General features: G+C 36.5%; 1 protein-coding gene across 4 annotated transcripts in view; it reads left to right on the forward strand.

Moving 5' to 3' along the window:
* PHF20L1 (PHD finger protein 20 like 1) overlaps window positions 1–16,466 on the forward strand; it is a 57,701-nt gene that overhangs the window by 12,889 nt on the left and 28,346 nt on the right. For all 4 annotated transcript variants that reach the window (XM_085053614.1, XM_085053615.1, XM_085053616.1 and 1 more), the window contains 6 exons: window positions 2,955–3,162; window positions 3,807–3,938; window positions 8,751–8,833; window positions 12,574–12,826; window positions 14,859–15,044; window positions 15,251–15,457. In XM_085053614.1, the coding sequence (XP_084909740.1) occupies window positions 2,955–3,162; window positions 3,807–3,938; window positions 8,751–8,833; window positions 12,574–12,826; window positions 14,859–15,044; window positions 15,251–15,457 (1,069 nt within the window). The remainder of the gene's footprint in view (window positions 1–2,954; window positions 3,163–3,806; window positions 3,939–8,750; window positions 8,834–12,573; window positions 12,827–14,858; window positions 15,045–15,250; window positions 15,458–16,466) is intronic.

Below are 16,466 nucleotides of genomic sequence, written 5' to 3' on the forward strand. Positions count from 1 at the left end.
AAGAATGGCAAAGAAGGAAATACACATTTTTGATTTAAGTTTGTATTTTTTTTTAAGTTGAATATGTAAATGAGAAACTCACTGAAGTGAGATGCTGTGGGAAGTGGGAAATCAGGCTGGATGGTGCAGAGTTACACAATCACTTCCAATAGAAAGACAATGTCAGGAAATGGAAGAAAAGTAGGGAAAACTTCGCTTAGGAGGATTTTGCTTTTACTTTATTAATTTCCAGTGTGTTCTTACTTGGGCCTTTGGCTTTGTATCGTCTGGGAAAATGTCCTACTATTAAAATTTGTAGCTAGTTTCTGTGATATCTGTGATATTTAGTATCCTGCTATTATAGTTGACAGATGTCTTACTATTAGCCTTAGACAGATTTCAGAATTTATTGCACTTCAGGACCCCACTATTATTCTCCAGTTGTTTTGTTAATTTTTTTCTACCAATTGTGGGCAAGACACAAATGTACTTTTTTTGAAGGAGGAGTTCCTGTGCTCTTCAAAAGAAGTATAATCACCTTAGCTTCATAGATGCTAAATAATTCTCACACGTCATGAGCTGTGCTGCTGAGCAGTCACCCAGCAGGAATTCAGGGTTAAAAATCAGGAATTACTTGTGTTACTTTAGTGCCTGTATGTTAACTCCAGAGTCAGAATAAAAATGGACCCACAGTTTCTGAACAATTGAGAATCACAGAATTGTTTAGGTTGGAAGGAATCTCTTCATATAATCTTGTCCACCCCAACTGCTCAAGATTCTCTTCACTGAGTTTAAGTTTACATGTTAATCTAGACAAAAGTATAACTGTCACCATAATGATTGTGTCTCTGCTCTGGCTTCTTAATGTTTAACCTTTGTTTGTTTCATTGTTCTGTGTCCTGCTACTGTAAGCTCCATGTTGTAAGAACAGTATCCAAACAGTGAAGTAAAATACAAACGAAACCACAAAGTTCCCTTCCCTGTTGCAGCAGCTGCCCTCAGACTAGGATACTTGGTTCAGCGTGGTCCTTTGAAGCTTGATACCTTCTGAAAACTTTTGATTTCAGGGTGCTTAGCTTCTGACTGAAAATTAAAATGCTCTTTAGAAGCTGTTTTGATGCAGGCTGCTCTACTTCCCCTTCCCACTTCTATCATAAGATTCAATCTTCAGCCATGTTATTGATCCTCTTCATCCATTGGCCAGGGTACAGTGTAAGACTCCTACTCTCAGGTCTCCTAATTCCTCACCACCACAAATAGCTCGATCCTTTTTTTGTCCTGCTGGATGGGCAAGGCTCTGGATGGACTGGAGCTAATAGGTGTGCTTGTTTTGGCTGGCCAAAAAAGAGGTATGTGTGCTTTTGGTTAACTCTGCCCCTGGCAGTTAGGCACGCTGGTTTGTGCTGGCATGTCACCTGGCATGTCACTAGCTGGCCTCAGTAGTTGCCTGTTGTGTGAGCATTGCCAAAGTGCTTCCAAACTTTGCTGCTGGCTAGTGTGAGTGTCTGCATCTTGTACTAACAGTGTGGATTTGGAACACTTTGTCTTAGAGGAATCAAAACTGTTGGTGTTTCTAAGTACATAGCTTGATGCAAAGAAGGAGCATAACCTATGTAAAGCAGTGATTTAAAAGTATCAAACTGTCGAAAAAGAAAAACATAATGCAAGGAGAATTAACACTCTGTTTGTGTTATGATTTCCTCATACATCAAAGAAGGCAACGAAACCCTCAGCAGAACAGAAACTTGAAAGACAGTATGTAATGAGTGGGGGAAAAAGTTGCATTGAAACAAGATTTGTAAAATCTAGCTACTTTAGGTATCTCATGTGGTGACAAAACAACAAGGAAATATTCCAGAATAAAATAGTTTGTATGCAGTTGGGGGGAAAAAAGTACTGTTTGTAAAGCACTCATGGGTAATTAGACAAAAATGGTCTTGTTCATATTTTTTTTGTGTGTGGTAGTACTTGTAATTCAGAGCACTCAGATGCTTAATTCTGACTGGTTGATCATTTCTACTGCCTTTTATATTTCATATAACTTCTCCATGGAAAAAAATCTGTACCTTGATGTTACAGACAATTCGAAAAAATACTTGAGTCAAAAGGATCAAGTTACAACTTTTGCAGTCAGATTGATCCCTGACATTCAGGAGACATAAGGCAAGAGTCTGATGGCTCCAAACTAGTGGAAAGAGCTTGGCTCAGCCTAGGAAGTTCTCTCTATTGGCTTCTAGGGTGGCTTGACCTGGTCTAAATGCCAAAAAGTAGATTAGTTTGGGTTGTATTGTTCACTCCTTGAATGTTTCTTTATAGTCAAAATAAGCAATTACACAAAATGACAATTTTATTACCTTAAATATGAGTTGTGAAACTCAGTCATGTTATAGAGTACATTATTGAAGTTAGTGATTGAAATCTGTAATAGGTAATACAACAAGAGTGAAAGACTCTGTAGTTGTTCTAGAAACAAAGGTGTAATGAGATAGGAGTTATCCCTGGTTTATCAATTTAATTCAGGAGGAATGCCATGCAGCTGAACAATGCTTTGAGGTGATTGTAGCTTTGCATAACAGGTCAACAACTATGGAATTGTGTGTTTCAGAGCCAGAAGGGTAAGCAAAATGTCAGTCTTCTGGGATTGGGAGCTCCTGGGTTTCTAAAGAAGTGGCACAAAAAGTAATTTGACAGGGACTGTGTACAGCCAGCCAGGATTCTATATTCAGTGTTTTTTTGGGTTTTTTTTAAGGATTTTTTTTTTTTTTTAATCTTTATCCATATGGTATACTGATAAATACTTCAAGTTTATTCGGGCAATTTGGGAAACTCAATTTTACCACTCTTTGAATAGTAACCATAAAAATAAACTGAATTTCATTTGAAGACTTCTAGATAAAGTTCGCTGGGTTTGAGTATTTTCTGTTTGAGTCTTAGGCACTTTGTAATACTTACTTACCATTTTTTCCTTTTTGGAGGATTGGATAGCTTTGGTCAAAGCTGCTGCTGCAGCAGCAGCCAAGAACAAAGCAGGAAGTAAACCTAGAACCAGTGCAAACAGCAATAAAGATAAAGAGGACAGAAAATGGCTAAAAGTCCCTTCAAAAAAGGAAGAAACCTCAACCTCTACAATCATGCAGGAAGTTCAAAAAAAGGAAGAGGAGCCTACATCTAGTGACACATTTGGTAAAAGCACTTCTATAAGTACAAAAATGTTTTTTCTGTGGTGTTGAACTCCTGTTGCTAGTTTTGCAATTAAGTAATAACCAATATTTGTAGAGGAAAATGTCTCCTTTGGTGTTGTGATAACTTTGTGATACATAATGATAATTGGTTCAGAAACCATTTTTGTCAGATAAATCTAGCTCAGTCAGTATTTACTCCTTGTACAAAATTTCTGACTAGCTTTATCAAGAGCAGAACGTAGCTTTTTTTTTTTTAATTCTTTCATTGTACAATTTGGTTCGTATTCCTGCATATTCTATTTCCTGTGAGATAATCCCTAAATCTTGTTCTAAGAAAAAAAAGCCAATATGCATGATATATTCCACGGGTGTTTGAAACTATATCTGAGTTCATAAGCATTTGTTCATTTTAAGTATTTAATGCTTATTTGTCATAATCTTGAGTAAAAACTACAAATTTTTAGGTAACCTGCATTTATTGTTTTGGTATGTAATTCTAGATCTTCAGAATGTGTAATTTTCCTTTTTTATAGACATTCGAAGTTTCTTTACTGCAGTATTCTACTAGCAGTTCTGAAATATTCGAGTATTTTGGATATTATGCATTTATGAAATGTGAGTTAATGAGGTTTTTCTTGTGTTTAGAAGTAGGATTTCCTGTAGTGGATGTTCCAAAGATGGCCTTTGTGCAGGCAGAGAGCACGTTATCACACAAGAGGAAAAGTAATCTAGGCAACTCATTTCAGGCAAAGAGAGCTCGTCTAAACAAGATCACTGGTAAAAGACTTTTTTTGTTGACTTTGTTCCTTTTTCATGTAGTGAAATATCTCTGCTTGTAAAGAAGGTACTGAAGTAGATTGCAGATAAGCACATTTGTGAGGCAGATGGTCACTGCAGTCTGTACTTGTTTGGAATTTTAATGGCATCCATAAATGGTAAAATCTACCTGGTTCATAAATTGGTCGCAGGCTGTACTTAATCTTCTTAGGTTTTTAGGGACAGTAGCAGCTCTGAATTGATGAATTTCTTGAGCATTTTTTACCTTCAACTGTACAGTTTTTTCTCCATTATTGTGTGAATTTGGGGTTTATACAACTTCTTAAGAATGTTATGAATTGTATACTACTACTGTAAATTAAAGCTATGGTTAGCTGTGGAGAAACAGAAAATATTTTGCCATAAGGTGAAATTGTTGCTAAAAGGAGTTTATAATTTAGAAATACACAACCCTACAAATTGAAGCTATGAAGATCTGAAATTTTTCATTAGTGTCTAGGCATTAATTCCCTACCTTAATTGCTCAAAGGTGTTGACGGAAAACAGGGGTGCAACTATAAAATGCATTCTATACAACAGGAGATGGAATAATTGGTTTTATCTTTAAAAGTTTAAAAAATGCATGCATCCCAGAATTTAATAGAAATTTACTTAGCTCTGAAGAAATTATTTCAATTTGTATTCCTCCAAATCAGAAAATTGTGCTGCTAGCGTTGATCCTGTCAGGATTTGGGACAAAAAATATGTTTGTGCCTGTGCTGGTACAGATGCATTTCCAAAGCTGGGTTGAAAAAAGTTGTCAAGTCCCTCCCTTAACAGAGGAGCCCTTGGACACACTGTAAGATAGGAATTCATTCCACTCATTATTCTAGTCAATGATATTTTGTGTGAAGGCTGGCAAACTTTTCTGTGCTGCAAATGAGAGGGGTTTTTTTTGGAATTAGGTAAAAGTCTTGTTTCTGTAAACCAAAAATAACCTAATTTGCTAAACTGCATAGTGAGGGTTTTTTCCATACTTGTTCTGACTTTTCCAGCATTTTACTGATCTGCAATGGAGGATGTTTAGTTAGTTTTCTTATGAGAGTGGTTATGTTTCAGTCTCTCAATCAGAAAATAAGATTATATGAATCATGGAACAGTTTGGGTTGGAGGAGACCTTAAAATTCATGTACTTGCAACCTCGCTGCCATGGGCAGGGACACCTTCCACTAGACCAGGTTGCTCAAAGCCTCATCCAGCTTGGCCTTGAACACTTCCAGGGGTTGGGCATCCACAGCTTCTTTGGGCAACAGGGCCTCACCACCCTTACAGTAAAGAATTTCCTCCTCATTTGTAATGTAATCTAATCTAAACCTACTCTCTTTAAGTTTGGATCCGTCCATCTGCTTTTGTCCTATCACTACTTGTAACATGTCCTCCAGCTCTCTTGTAGACTCCCTTTAGGCATTGGACTGTAAGGTCTCCCCAGAGCCTTCTCTTCTCCAGCCTGAGCAGTCTCAATTCTCTCAGCCTTTGCTCACAGGAGAGGTGCTCCAGTCCTCTGATCATCATTAGGTCCTCTTCTGGACTCACCCCAGCAGGTCCATGTCATTCCTGTACTGGGACCCCAGAGCGGGATGCTGCACTGCAGGTGGGATCTCACCAGAGCAGAGCAGAGGGGCACAATCCCCTCCCTCACTTGCTGCCCACAGTGCTTTTGATGCAGCCTAGAAAACTGTTGGCAGCTCATGTCCAGCTTCTCATCCACGGTCCAGCTTTTCATTCAAGAAAGTATGAAAAGGATCTGTTCTTTTCGTACAAACGAAGCAGTCTTTAGAAAACCCCATCTTCTACCTCCAGGATTTTCATTCCTGGAAGGCTCCTTCTTTGGTTCCAAAGTTCGAATTTATCAGCTGCATTTCTCCTCTCCGTTCCCACACTACATACATCCTCAGTTAAGTTCCAATTTAATTGCTGCCATGAACAGTAGCAGTATAAGATGTAGAGATTAGTGACATATATTTACAGAGCCCTGTTAATTCTTTTGCAATAGCAGTTAGTAGCAGGAGATAGCAAAACCAGCTGAAAAACCTCCAGCTTTAGAAACTGTATTTACCTCTGCTTGTGAGTAGATTCCTATTACTTCAGGAGCTTTATAAGAATCGTAGCAGAGAGACAGGTTCACACAGACTGAACTGAATAATCAGAAACCATGATTTTGCACCCATTGACTTTGTTACCATTTTAAAAACAGTGTGTCTGTCTCCACTAAGACATACTTGGCTAGCAGGGGATGTGTTACGTTTCAGTGAAAGTGTATTAATCCTTTAACTACAAGAAGAAATCTGTCATGCTTGGTAGATAGTTTATGTATCTGTTCTCAAATTAACATGCCTCTGCAGCTCATACCATAGGAGGTTTTTTACTGTACATTTTGAAAATGTGACTGCTAATGATCAAAATATTTCTTGCCACGTGTATTTCTTATGCTTGAAGTACTTGTATATACAATATATTGTATATCAGTATACATGTGCATTGTGTTATTTTTCTCCAGCACAAGGTTTTAGATTTGAAGGGAGGCTGGGAATCATGCTGGTGTACCCATCAGAGTGGCTACAAAAGAATCAAAGCATTGTAGCTGTTAGGAAAACATTTACCAGGTTCTTACAGCTGTACTGGGGAAGTAGTGCAAAGCATGTGGTTGCAGGAGGCTGTCTGAAGGGAACTGCTTTCTTGATTTCAGTTCAGCATTCAGCATTTGATCCAGAAGGGTCTCCTTGTCTGCCCCAAGGCCCACAGCTGCATCAGGTGTTTTTTGCTCATTGTTCAACAGTATAAAGTTGCTTCCTTTGCTTCTTCTTCTTTTGCTACCAGCACTGGTAAAAACTGTATTTCCTCAAGGTGAAGAATATCTCCTGCTAAGCACATATTAATGTCTTCCTCCAATCAGTTTTTGCCTCTGGACTGTTTGCTTCCACATCTGCTGCTGCTGCTGTGTTGGTACCTAAAACCAGATAATATCTGCAGTGAACTTGCAGAACAAAACACTCCTGGTTCACTGTACTCCATCCTTTTGCTTTGTTAGGTGCTCTTACTGACTGAGGATGGTGAACTTGTACTCCTGGTTTGCAGTAGCTTGTGAAGTTGCTTTGTCCAACAGGCATAGTTGTTGGTTAGAAAAATACTTATTGGGGTAGAGAAAAAGGAAATAAGGGTTCTATGTTGACAAGTCTGAATCTAGATTCATTTAATGGCTTGAATTTCTGAGCACTGATCATTTAACTAGAACTAAAAATCAGAGAATCTGAGAATCACAGAATTGTCTGGGTCAGAATGGACCTTAAAGATTGTCTTATTCCAGCACTGTCCACTGGACCAGCTTTCTCAAAGCCCCATCCAGACTGGCCTTGAACTCTTCCAGGGATGGGGCACTCTTCTCTGGGCAGCCTGTGGTTTACATAACCACAAAACCTTCCTCATAAACTGTAGCTTGTTTTTTTTCTATTTCAAACTCAACTTCACTTGATTTTTGAAACAATTTAATGCCTTTTGGGATAAATGCATGATTGTCAAGATAAAGAACACTGTGATTTTTGCACTTGATTTAAATAGAGTAATTTGAATTAAAAACAGTTATTGAGGTGCATGAAACCTAAATCCTTCATATAGTCTAATGCAGCATTAAAATCTTACCTGATAATTTGTTTTAATTTAATAAGACTAAGTTTCTGCTTTTCAGTAACCTAAACTGAAGCATAACTTAATCTAACATAAATAGTTAATGAGATTAAACACCTGCTGTTCATTGTTGAATGCTGAATTTTTTTTTGTTTTGTTTCTGTGTCTTGAACAGTTCCTGAGAGCCCAGATGTCACTAATATATAATTTTTTTGGGCATTGTGCCCCTTAATTAATTTTGGGCATATCTAATTTTTTTGTGGACTGCAGTAGGAATTCTCTCTGAATTTGTCAAGTTATTTTTGAGGACTTGAACTCTTCACCCCCAATATTGACATTACCAGGGATTATAGTAGTAATTTTTATTCAGATTTATGTTTTTTAGGTTTAATCAGTTCTGTTTTTTCTTGATGGCATAGAACTTTTTCTGTCTCTGCATTGCTAGACAATTAAAGTTATTATGTGAGGTACAACTGAAGCTATTGCCATATCCTTTGCTGACAGAAAGCTTTCTTGTATTTATATTGCCATGTCTTTTACAGATTTTTTTTTTGTGGTACTGACATTATACATAAGTTTGTGAATGAAGTTACATATTCTAATATATTATTTGCTCCAGTATGCTTATCTTATTGAGGTAATTTAGGAGATTCACTGCTGATAATATTTGTTTGGAAATTAAATCCCCTGTTATATTACATCTAAGAAAGGTTTGCATGTTAGAGTTAAGAAGTAGTAATACAACTTGTGATGTGAATTTCTCAAAGACTGGAAAGGGGAGAGAAAATTTTTGTAAATAGTTCTGATCTCAAAATTTACTTATGTATCATAGGTTTGGTTTCAAAGCTCAAGTGCTTGGGCTTTGTAAGGATGGTGAGGCTTTATTTTACAGCTGATAATTTGATTTTCTTATTTTCATTTCTTTGGAAATGCCAAAGAAATACTTCCCGTGTAAGGATGCCATTGTTGAGATGTTCTTTAACTTTGTTTCTTCTAACTCAGTGCTCAGGTTTGTGTAGAGCCATTTCAGAAAGACTCATTTTGTAGATTTATGCTGTTCGTATTTCTAGTCTCAATATTTTGCTTCTTTTTCTACAAATTCTTGTTGCAAGGTGCTTCTAACTAAAAATATCTGCAACTTTTTCTCCTAAGGTTTATTGGCATCCAAAGCTGTTGTTGCGGATGGTGCTGAAAAAAAGGAAGGCAACAAAGAAACAGCTCCAGTCCTGGAGCAGGTATGAAATGGTAGAGTTTGATTCTTTTGCAAAGTCCCCACTGGAGTGTGCCATGGAGATGTAGTACCTACAACATTAAAATTTGCCCCTTCAGATATAACAGGGAACAGAAAATTTATCTTATGTTTACATTTCTGGCAGAGCCAGAAGTATGGAATTTGTCTCTAAACACAGTGTTGACTTGAATTTCAATAATGAGCTTTTGTGTTAGAAAACTAACAGAAAACAAAATAAAATAAAGTCTCCGTGCAACAAATATGAGGAGACCAGTGTCCCAAGGTCCAGTTTTATAGCTGGAACTACAACTGGCTTAGAAACAGGCCCTTACACAAATTTAATTTGTGTTTGAAACAGGGTTTTTGACATCATATAGAACTTCTTTTCAAAGAAGTTTCTTTTATATTGTAAGAATTTGGTGTTGTAGGCTTGTATGTGTTTTATGAACTGCTCAATGAGCCATACATTTTGCAAGGGTGTGTATTTTAATAAATACAAAAAAGAAACTTTTAAATAATGTTAAGGGTCTGATTTTTAAACCTGCATGTTGGCAGGATCTGGAGGCTGCCGTTTTGTCTTTGGCTTATTCCACTGTGTTCAGGCATTGCTTGACTCCGAGTTGTGCATTATCTTGCATTTAAAAAGGGCTGAATGCCTGGGCATGGTAAAGCAAGCTAAGGATGAACAGTAGTCTTGATTCAGGACATCTTTGTTTTCCAATTATTTAAATCAGAGCCTTAATGTAGTTCTAATACAGCTTTTTTGTATGCATTTTCATTCTTCTTTAACAGCAGCATTTGAACAAAGTAGCCTTGCTGCCTGCAATTCTTTAACGAGCACTTCTGTTCTTTAGCCCCGGCACACTCTATGAACAGTCCCTCCCCCAAACCTGATTTGGTATTTTGGTTGTACTGGTTCTTTAGAGCTGATATATAATTGCATTGCTCTGGTTTTTCCATTGATGCTGCATTGGATGAGAGTCAATGGAACCTGATTTTCTGTTTTTGATGCTGTCACTGTCGGGGCCAGCAGAGCCACTGCGGTGCTGATGCATTGACCGATATTTTGCATAAAGGTTTACAGTGTATTGACATGACATTCCATTTCTCAAATTTTTGCATATTAAAGATGCTATGACTTTCTTGCTACTGTGTGTGATATTTTCAATGTGCAAAAAACTGTGAAATGGCTTACAGCATGTTGTTTTTGGGAGAATCATTACAATGTAAATCTTGCCATGCAGAATCCCATTGCGATGAATGGGACTTTGTGGTTTACATAGACTGTGTATGCAACAGTATAAATTGCAGTGCATATTTACTATAACCTTTTTGTTATTTCTTAGACTTAGTAACTCGGCTGTTCCTGTTTTATTGATCAGATATAAAAAGGATGTCTCTGTCATTGTTTACATGCTAATGGTCTGAAAAACCTCATTTTTTGGAAATAATCGTTAAGCTCCTTTAAAGAGGCATCTAAAATCTCAAACTGTCCTATTCCTTTGCTTCTAACTAAAAGCAGAAACCTCACAAACATTTAAATGATTGACTGTGGGGAGGAAAGTTTTTCAGCTTAAAGCTTTTTTCACTAACTTTCTGCCCAAAATGAAATTAAAATGGCCGAGTTAAAAACCTCCCCAAAAGGGTTTCCAGTAGCAAAGCTGACATTCCTTAGAGGCTTTGTCTGCTACTGCTATAAAATTGAATGGATAAAATATCTTGTAGGCTTTTTTAATAATGTAATACAGAATATGGTAGAAGTATTCAGGCCAATAGCCGAAAACTGACTCTGTTGATGCAAGTTTTTGTTTATATTTATACATTTTTAATTTACAGTTGTCTTAAACCCAAAACCTCAGATGATTAGTTGCAGATACAGTAGTTTATTTAATTGTATTAGGGTATGTCATGTTATATTTCCTTTTGACCAAGATCTGATTAGATGGATAACATTAATTCATTAAGGTTTTTAATGTTAATTTGTCCTGTTAAGAGGTTAAGCACCTTATCAAAATCTTAATTTAATTTTTTTAATCTTGTTTAAATAACTTTGTAATTTGAAAGTAATGGATGCTGTAGTATGTCTTTCACATCTGTGAAGATGAACAATAAAATTGTTTATTTACAAGTTACGACTCTAATTAATTTCTGGTAATACCTCTCATAACCAGCATAGGTATACTCAACAGTTCATGGAATATTTTATTTAACTGAATAAAATGCACTTAGTATGTGTGTAATGGAGTTATTCAAGGTAGAACTGATGTCTGCTGAATGGGATGTTTTGCACCGGATCTTTACAGGATACTCCCAGCGAGCTGTTCATGTAGCATTCAGGGGTGCTCTTTTACAGAAAGAGAATGTGCACTTGTGGGGTTTTGTTTTGCTTTTTTTTGTTTTTTCTCAATTGGAACATGGAAAGTTCTAGTGGAAAATAAAATTGCAATTTATAACAAAACTCAATAATACCCTCAAATCACCAGAGACGTGATGTTTGTAGTTTGGATAAAGTAGTGCACACATTCTAGAAATACCTTTCTGCTTTTTTAGTTATGGTTTTATTAGATGGTACTATGCTGTGTGATGTAACTGGGACAAAAAAGGAGACAGGCCTAAGAAATTATGTTCAGATATTGCAGTTTGCCCTTGCTAGGCAAGTTGTAACACATGCACAGTTTTGGTAACGTAGAAAGAACTTCCAGTTAAAAATTTAAAATGCTAATGTCTGTCAATGCATGCTAATGGTCTAAAAATAGTACTATTTGTGTTAAGAAGGATGAAAATCAATGAATTTGGAAAGATGGCATTATATGTTGACATTTTTCCCTTCAGAAACTCATTTAACTCTTTATCTGCTCATTTTCCCCCGGCAGTTAGCAATCGATTTAACCCTGTGGTGCTAGAAGTTGTGATTTCTTCATGTTTGCACAAGCATATAATGTGAAATCCAGACTCCCAGCACTGAAAGGGGTTGTGTGAGAGTGTGCTCAGTATTGGAAACTTTTCATTGTGTTCAGACATTCCTTAAAGGAGCATTATCAACTTTTTCAGGTTCTCAAAAATACAAATTCCTTGTTAAATATAGTTTTCCTGAGGAACTGCTTAATTTTTATTTTTTTAAATTTTGCCTCTGGTTGGGGAAATGACTCTGTAGGGGAAATCTTGTCAACTTTTTTTTAGAATTGCAATCCTCTGAGGAAGGATTGTTTGTTCATAGCAGGGCCAGAGTTTAAGGAGTGTCTGGAAAACACTCCCAGTCATGATTCAGCAGCAGGCAGTCCTGTGAGGAGCAGGGAGGAAGCCTCAGTGATCCTTATGGGTTTCTTCCAGTGTGAGATGCTCTGTGATGGTGCATCAGTGTTTGTATTCTGGCTAGGAGCAGATGCTCTCCAAGTTATACTTTGAGACTGCACTGACAGTGAAGATGAAAGAAGAAGTTAAAAATACTTCATTGAATTTTTTAATTGGGAATAGAGGGAAAATGTTTTATTGTCAGGCTTTTTGCAGATATTTCAAGTAGTAAGAATTGAGCATTCTGAATACTGAAAACAATTGGTAGTGCTCCTTTAAAAAAAGCAAAATCTTAATGTGATGCATTTTAAATAGTTTTCGTTTGTACTTAAAATAATGTTGCTTTAATATGTGTTTGAGTACTAAAATTGCTTTTAAAAAGATCAAAATAGAATACAAGAACTACAGCGAAGAAACTGAAATAAAAGTATCAATTTTTTATTATTTATTCAGGAGATTTCACCTAAACCACAAAGTCAGAAAAAAAATGAAGCTGATATTAGCAGTTCTGCCAACATTCAGAAACCTGCACTGTTATCCTCAACTTTGTCTTCAGGAAAGGCTCGCAGCAAGAAATGCAAACAAGAATCTGGAGATTCTTCTGGGTGTATAAAGCCCCCTAAATCACCACTTTCCCCAGAATTAATACAAGTCGAGGATTTGACGCTGGTCTCTCAGCTTCCTTCTTCTGTGATAAATAAAACTAGTGAGCACAGACATTTTAAAAAAAATACCGTAACTACTTATAAGAGATATACAGAAATTTTCTTTGGTTGTAAATGGCTATTGCTTTTAAAAATGAATCTGCTTTAAATAAAATGTCCAAGAGGGAGAATTAGGGGTAGCTCACTATTTTAAAAGTCAAGTCACATAATAAGGCCTTTGAATTACTCTACCAGAAATAATACATTGAAAAAATATATTGGTATTTATAGAGTCATGGCATTTAAGGGTTGGCTTTCCCTCCAGCTTAAATCTCCACACTAGTATTAACAGTGATACAGGAAAAATCAAACCTCCCTTCTGAAAAGGGCCTGATTCATTAAAAAGAAAAGACATACACCTTGGTGTGGACCTTTCCTTCTCTGAGAAACTTCACCTTCAGCAGGCTGACTTTCTGTACCTGTTGGCTGTGGTATTCTTCACCTTATGTGATATTTTCTCCAAACACCATGTGAAAGAGAAGATGGGTTCAAGATCTGTGTTGGAGATATATAAAAAATTGTGTTTCTGTGTCCCAGAAAAATCCTATGGGTGTTCAGCTTCTTAATATGTGCAACTCATTTGCCAAGTACCAAAATACTGTTTATCAGAAGAACAGGGAAAGCTTTATGCTGCATGCTTAAATGCACTATTTTTTGTGAATATTAAAGTATTTATCTTTTTTTTTTTTTGAGATGACGTTAGGTTTTTAGTGTTGCTTAGTGTCAGGTTCTTTGCCTAAAGAACATTAAATGATGAGGCCAAAGGCTAAAATAAATGCAGGTTTCAGTAAGTCAAAAGCTACATTTTTTTCACTCTTAGGATAGAGATTGAATATGGAAGACTCAACCTGCATCATGTGTTCCCCTTAACCTTGATTTTGTATTTTCACTTTGAGATAAGTTTCTTTTTAATCTTTGCTCACAGATAACTTTATATGAGTGGGAGAGGGAGCGGTGCAAATTCAGGCATCTTTATTTATTCAGGACACACTGGTAAAAATTGTATTTTGTCCCCACAAAATATTAGCAGTCATGCATATTGTAATACGCCTTCCATCCCCACCCCTAGAGCAATGGTAAGTAGTTTTCCTGGAGCATGTTTATATTTTGGATTACCTTAGACTTCTCTGTAGTGATATTTTTTTAAAAATAGCTAAGTTTGAACTTTGTTACTTAGTAGCGTAGATCCTGTTAGTGTTGTCTTTTAATCTTTGGCTTCCAAGTTTTTGCTACCTCTAGCAGAAATCTAGTTTTGCTGTGTCTTTATTTTTAAATCTGTGTATCTGACTCTAAAATCTGCTTACTAGAAGAAGAGAACAGTGATTTACAGTGTAATAGCGACTTAAATATTTTTCTAAGGCAAAATTTTCTGGAACTGGGCAATGTTGGAGAGGTGTAGGGGAGCGTGGGTTTTTTGTTTTTAATGAATCAGGCCTATATTAACCTATATCAATCCTCCCCCCACCTTTTTTTTTTTCTCTTAAGTATAAAGTTCTGGAACCTTTTTATTGTGCCATGCATTGGCAGTGTGCATTTGAATTTCACTTGGGGTATTGATATCAGGTTAGCAGAAGGCAGGAGGTGGGATATAAATTTAAACACTTTTCAATTATTTTTTTAAGTTGTATGTTAACACCATCCATGACTTTTTACCTCTTTAACTGTGATAATTTGTTCTGTTTATTGTTAAATTCTATTGCCCCCTTCCATTATAAATAGCCTGTTGCCTGGGTTATAGGGGGAGGGTTGCTTACTGTAAATACACTGCTTATCTAAAACAACCACCTTTACCAGTGGGGGAAGTAGGTGTCCTAGTAATGTATAATAAGCAAAAACCAGAATCATGTCTTGAGCATAAATCTTTCTTTTGCTTGTGGAGTCACAGTTTTGTAATTACTTTTACCAGTTTTGCTGTGACTACCAGCTTTGCAAATAAGAGCTACTTAAAGCACTCCCTATCTTTAGATCTCAAATGCTGTGGTAAGATGATGGTGTATCTCTCTGCTTCATGAACATTGAAAGATCTCTTTTTAGGTCCATCACAACCAGTGAATTCCCCTAGATCCTACAAACATAGCCAGCGGAGAAGAAGATCACAGCGTTTAGCCACTTGCTCCTTGCCTGATGATTCTGTAGAAAAAGTTTCTTCTCCCTCTTCAGTTACTGATGGAAAAGTGTTCTCCATCAGTGGTCAAAACCAACAGTCATCAAAATTGGAGGGTAATGTATCTTAATCTAATAAAGAGCTGCCCAAGAGAAATTGAATCATAAAAATTGGACCTTTCATGGTTTTCAACTAATGGGATATTTTGACTTGCTGTAGCTAAAGCTGTTTGCTGTTCCTATGTTGTGTAACACTGCGATCCAGACTGTTGTTTGTTGGACCCATGTATCTTTTTTAATATAACATTTTTTCTTTTATGTAGTACCTGATGTTGCTCATGTGTCACTTGAGAAGCGTGGACCATGTCTCCCTCTTGATTTAAGCCGTAGTTCGGAAGTTACAGCACCATTATCCACAGAATCCACTTTCCGTAATGAATATCCCAGTAAAGACAAGGAAGATATTCAGATGATTACATATCTTTCTTCCAAAGCAGTAACTGATGGAAGAGTAGCTACAACAGCGTCAGGTAAAAAGATTCAGTATACAACCAGAGAGATTTCTAGTTGTAGGGTTAAAATGTGTGTGTATTCAATCCCACAGAAAGAAGGGATACTTGTTGTTTTCCTTTCTGCACACTCAAAAAACTGCCTCTCTTCTGGAGCCATCCATCTGTATATTCTTTGTCTTCACTGGCTTAGAGCTGCATTTGCACTTCTAACACACTTTAAGGAGAATTTGAGAGTGTGGAATGTAGTAAGCAGTATTTCTTCCAAAAATATTTTTGCTATTGCTAAAAGTTGTAAAAATAATTAACAAAATGTTTACTAACATACTAATTTGTGGCTTCAGCTTTAAAACAATGATGTTCTCAAAGACAGTAAGCATTCCTCTGCTTTGTTTCTGTTTGCAGTGGAAATTTTGCTCTTTGCGTGCTCTACAAGACGTTACTTAAAAATATTTCTGAAAAATGTTCAAAAACTCTTATATAAGCTTGGTCACCCTCAGAATTAGCACAGAGCCCAGTACTGTAACTTTGTACTGCCTCTCCCTTTGTAACAGTTTACTGACTACCGTGGTTTATGTGAAACACTTGGATAGAGGTAATCAAGAGATTTGGGGAAGGATTGGCATAGTGGTTTGCAGACCCTAAAAGTGGCATGTTTTCAGCCAGTGTGTGCTAGGTTTTCATTTAATTTTTTTATGAACAAGTCTCTTATTTGGCTGAGTATCATGCCATTTTTAACTAGCTTCCAAGAACAAATTCTTTCACATGCCTTTTTTTTTTGGTTATGTGTTGTTTTGGGATTTTGTTTGTTTGTTTTTTGGTTTTTTAATTTTTGTTTTATTGTTTCACGAGAAAATTGGTCAGAAAAGTAAGAAGAGGAAAAAAAAGCAAATTATTATACTCTGCTTGGAAAGATTTTGATAAATGTGATTGGTACTAAGGGAGGACAGCATGACCTTAAAGGATATAAATGTGATTGATAGTAAGGGAGGACAGCATGACCTTAAAGGATATAGTTATGACACTTAAA

Source organism: Lichenostomus cassidix, chromosome 2 (genome assembly GCF_008360975.1).
Source record: "Lichenostomus cassidix isolate B80296 chromosome 2, HeHo_3.0, whole genome shotgun sequence".
In the NCBI taxonomy this organism is placed as follows: domain Eukaryota; kingdom Metazoa; phylum Chordata; class Aves; order Passeriformes; family Meliphagidae; genus Lichenostomus; species Lichenostomus cassidix.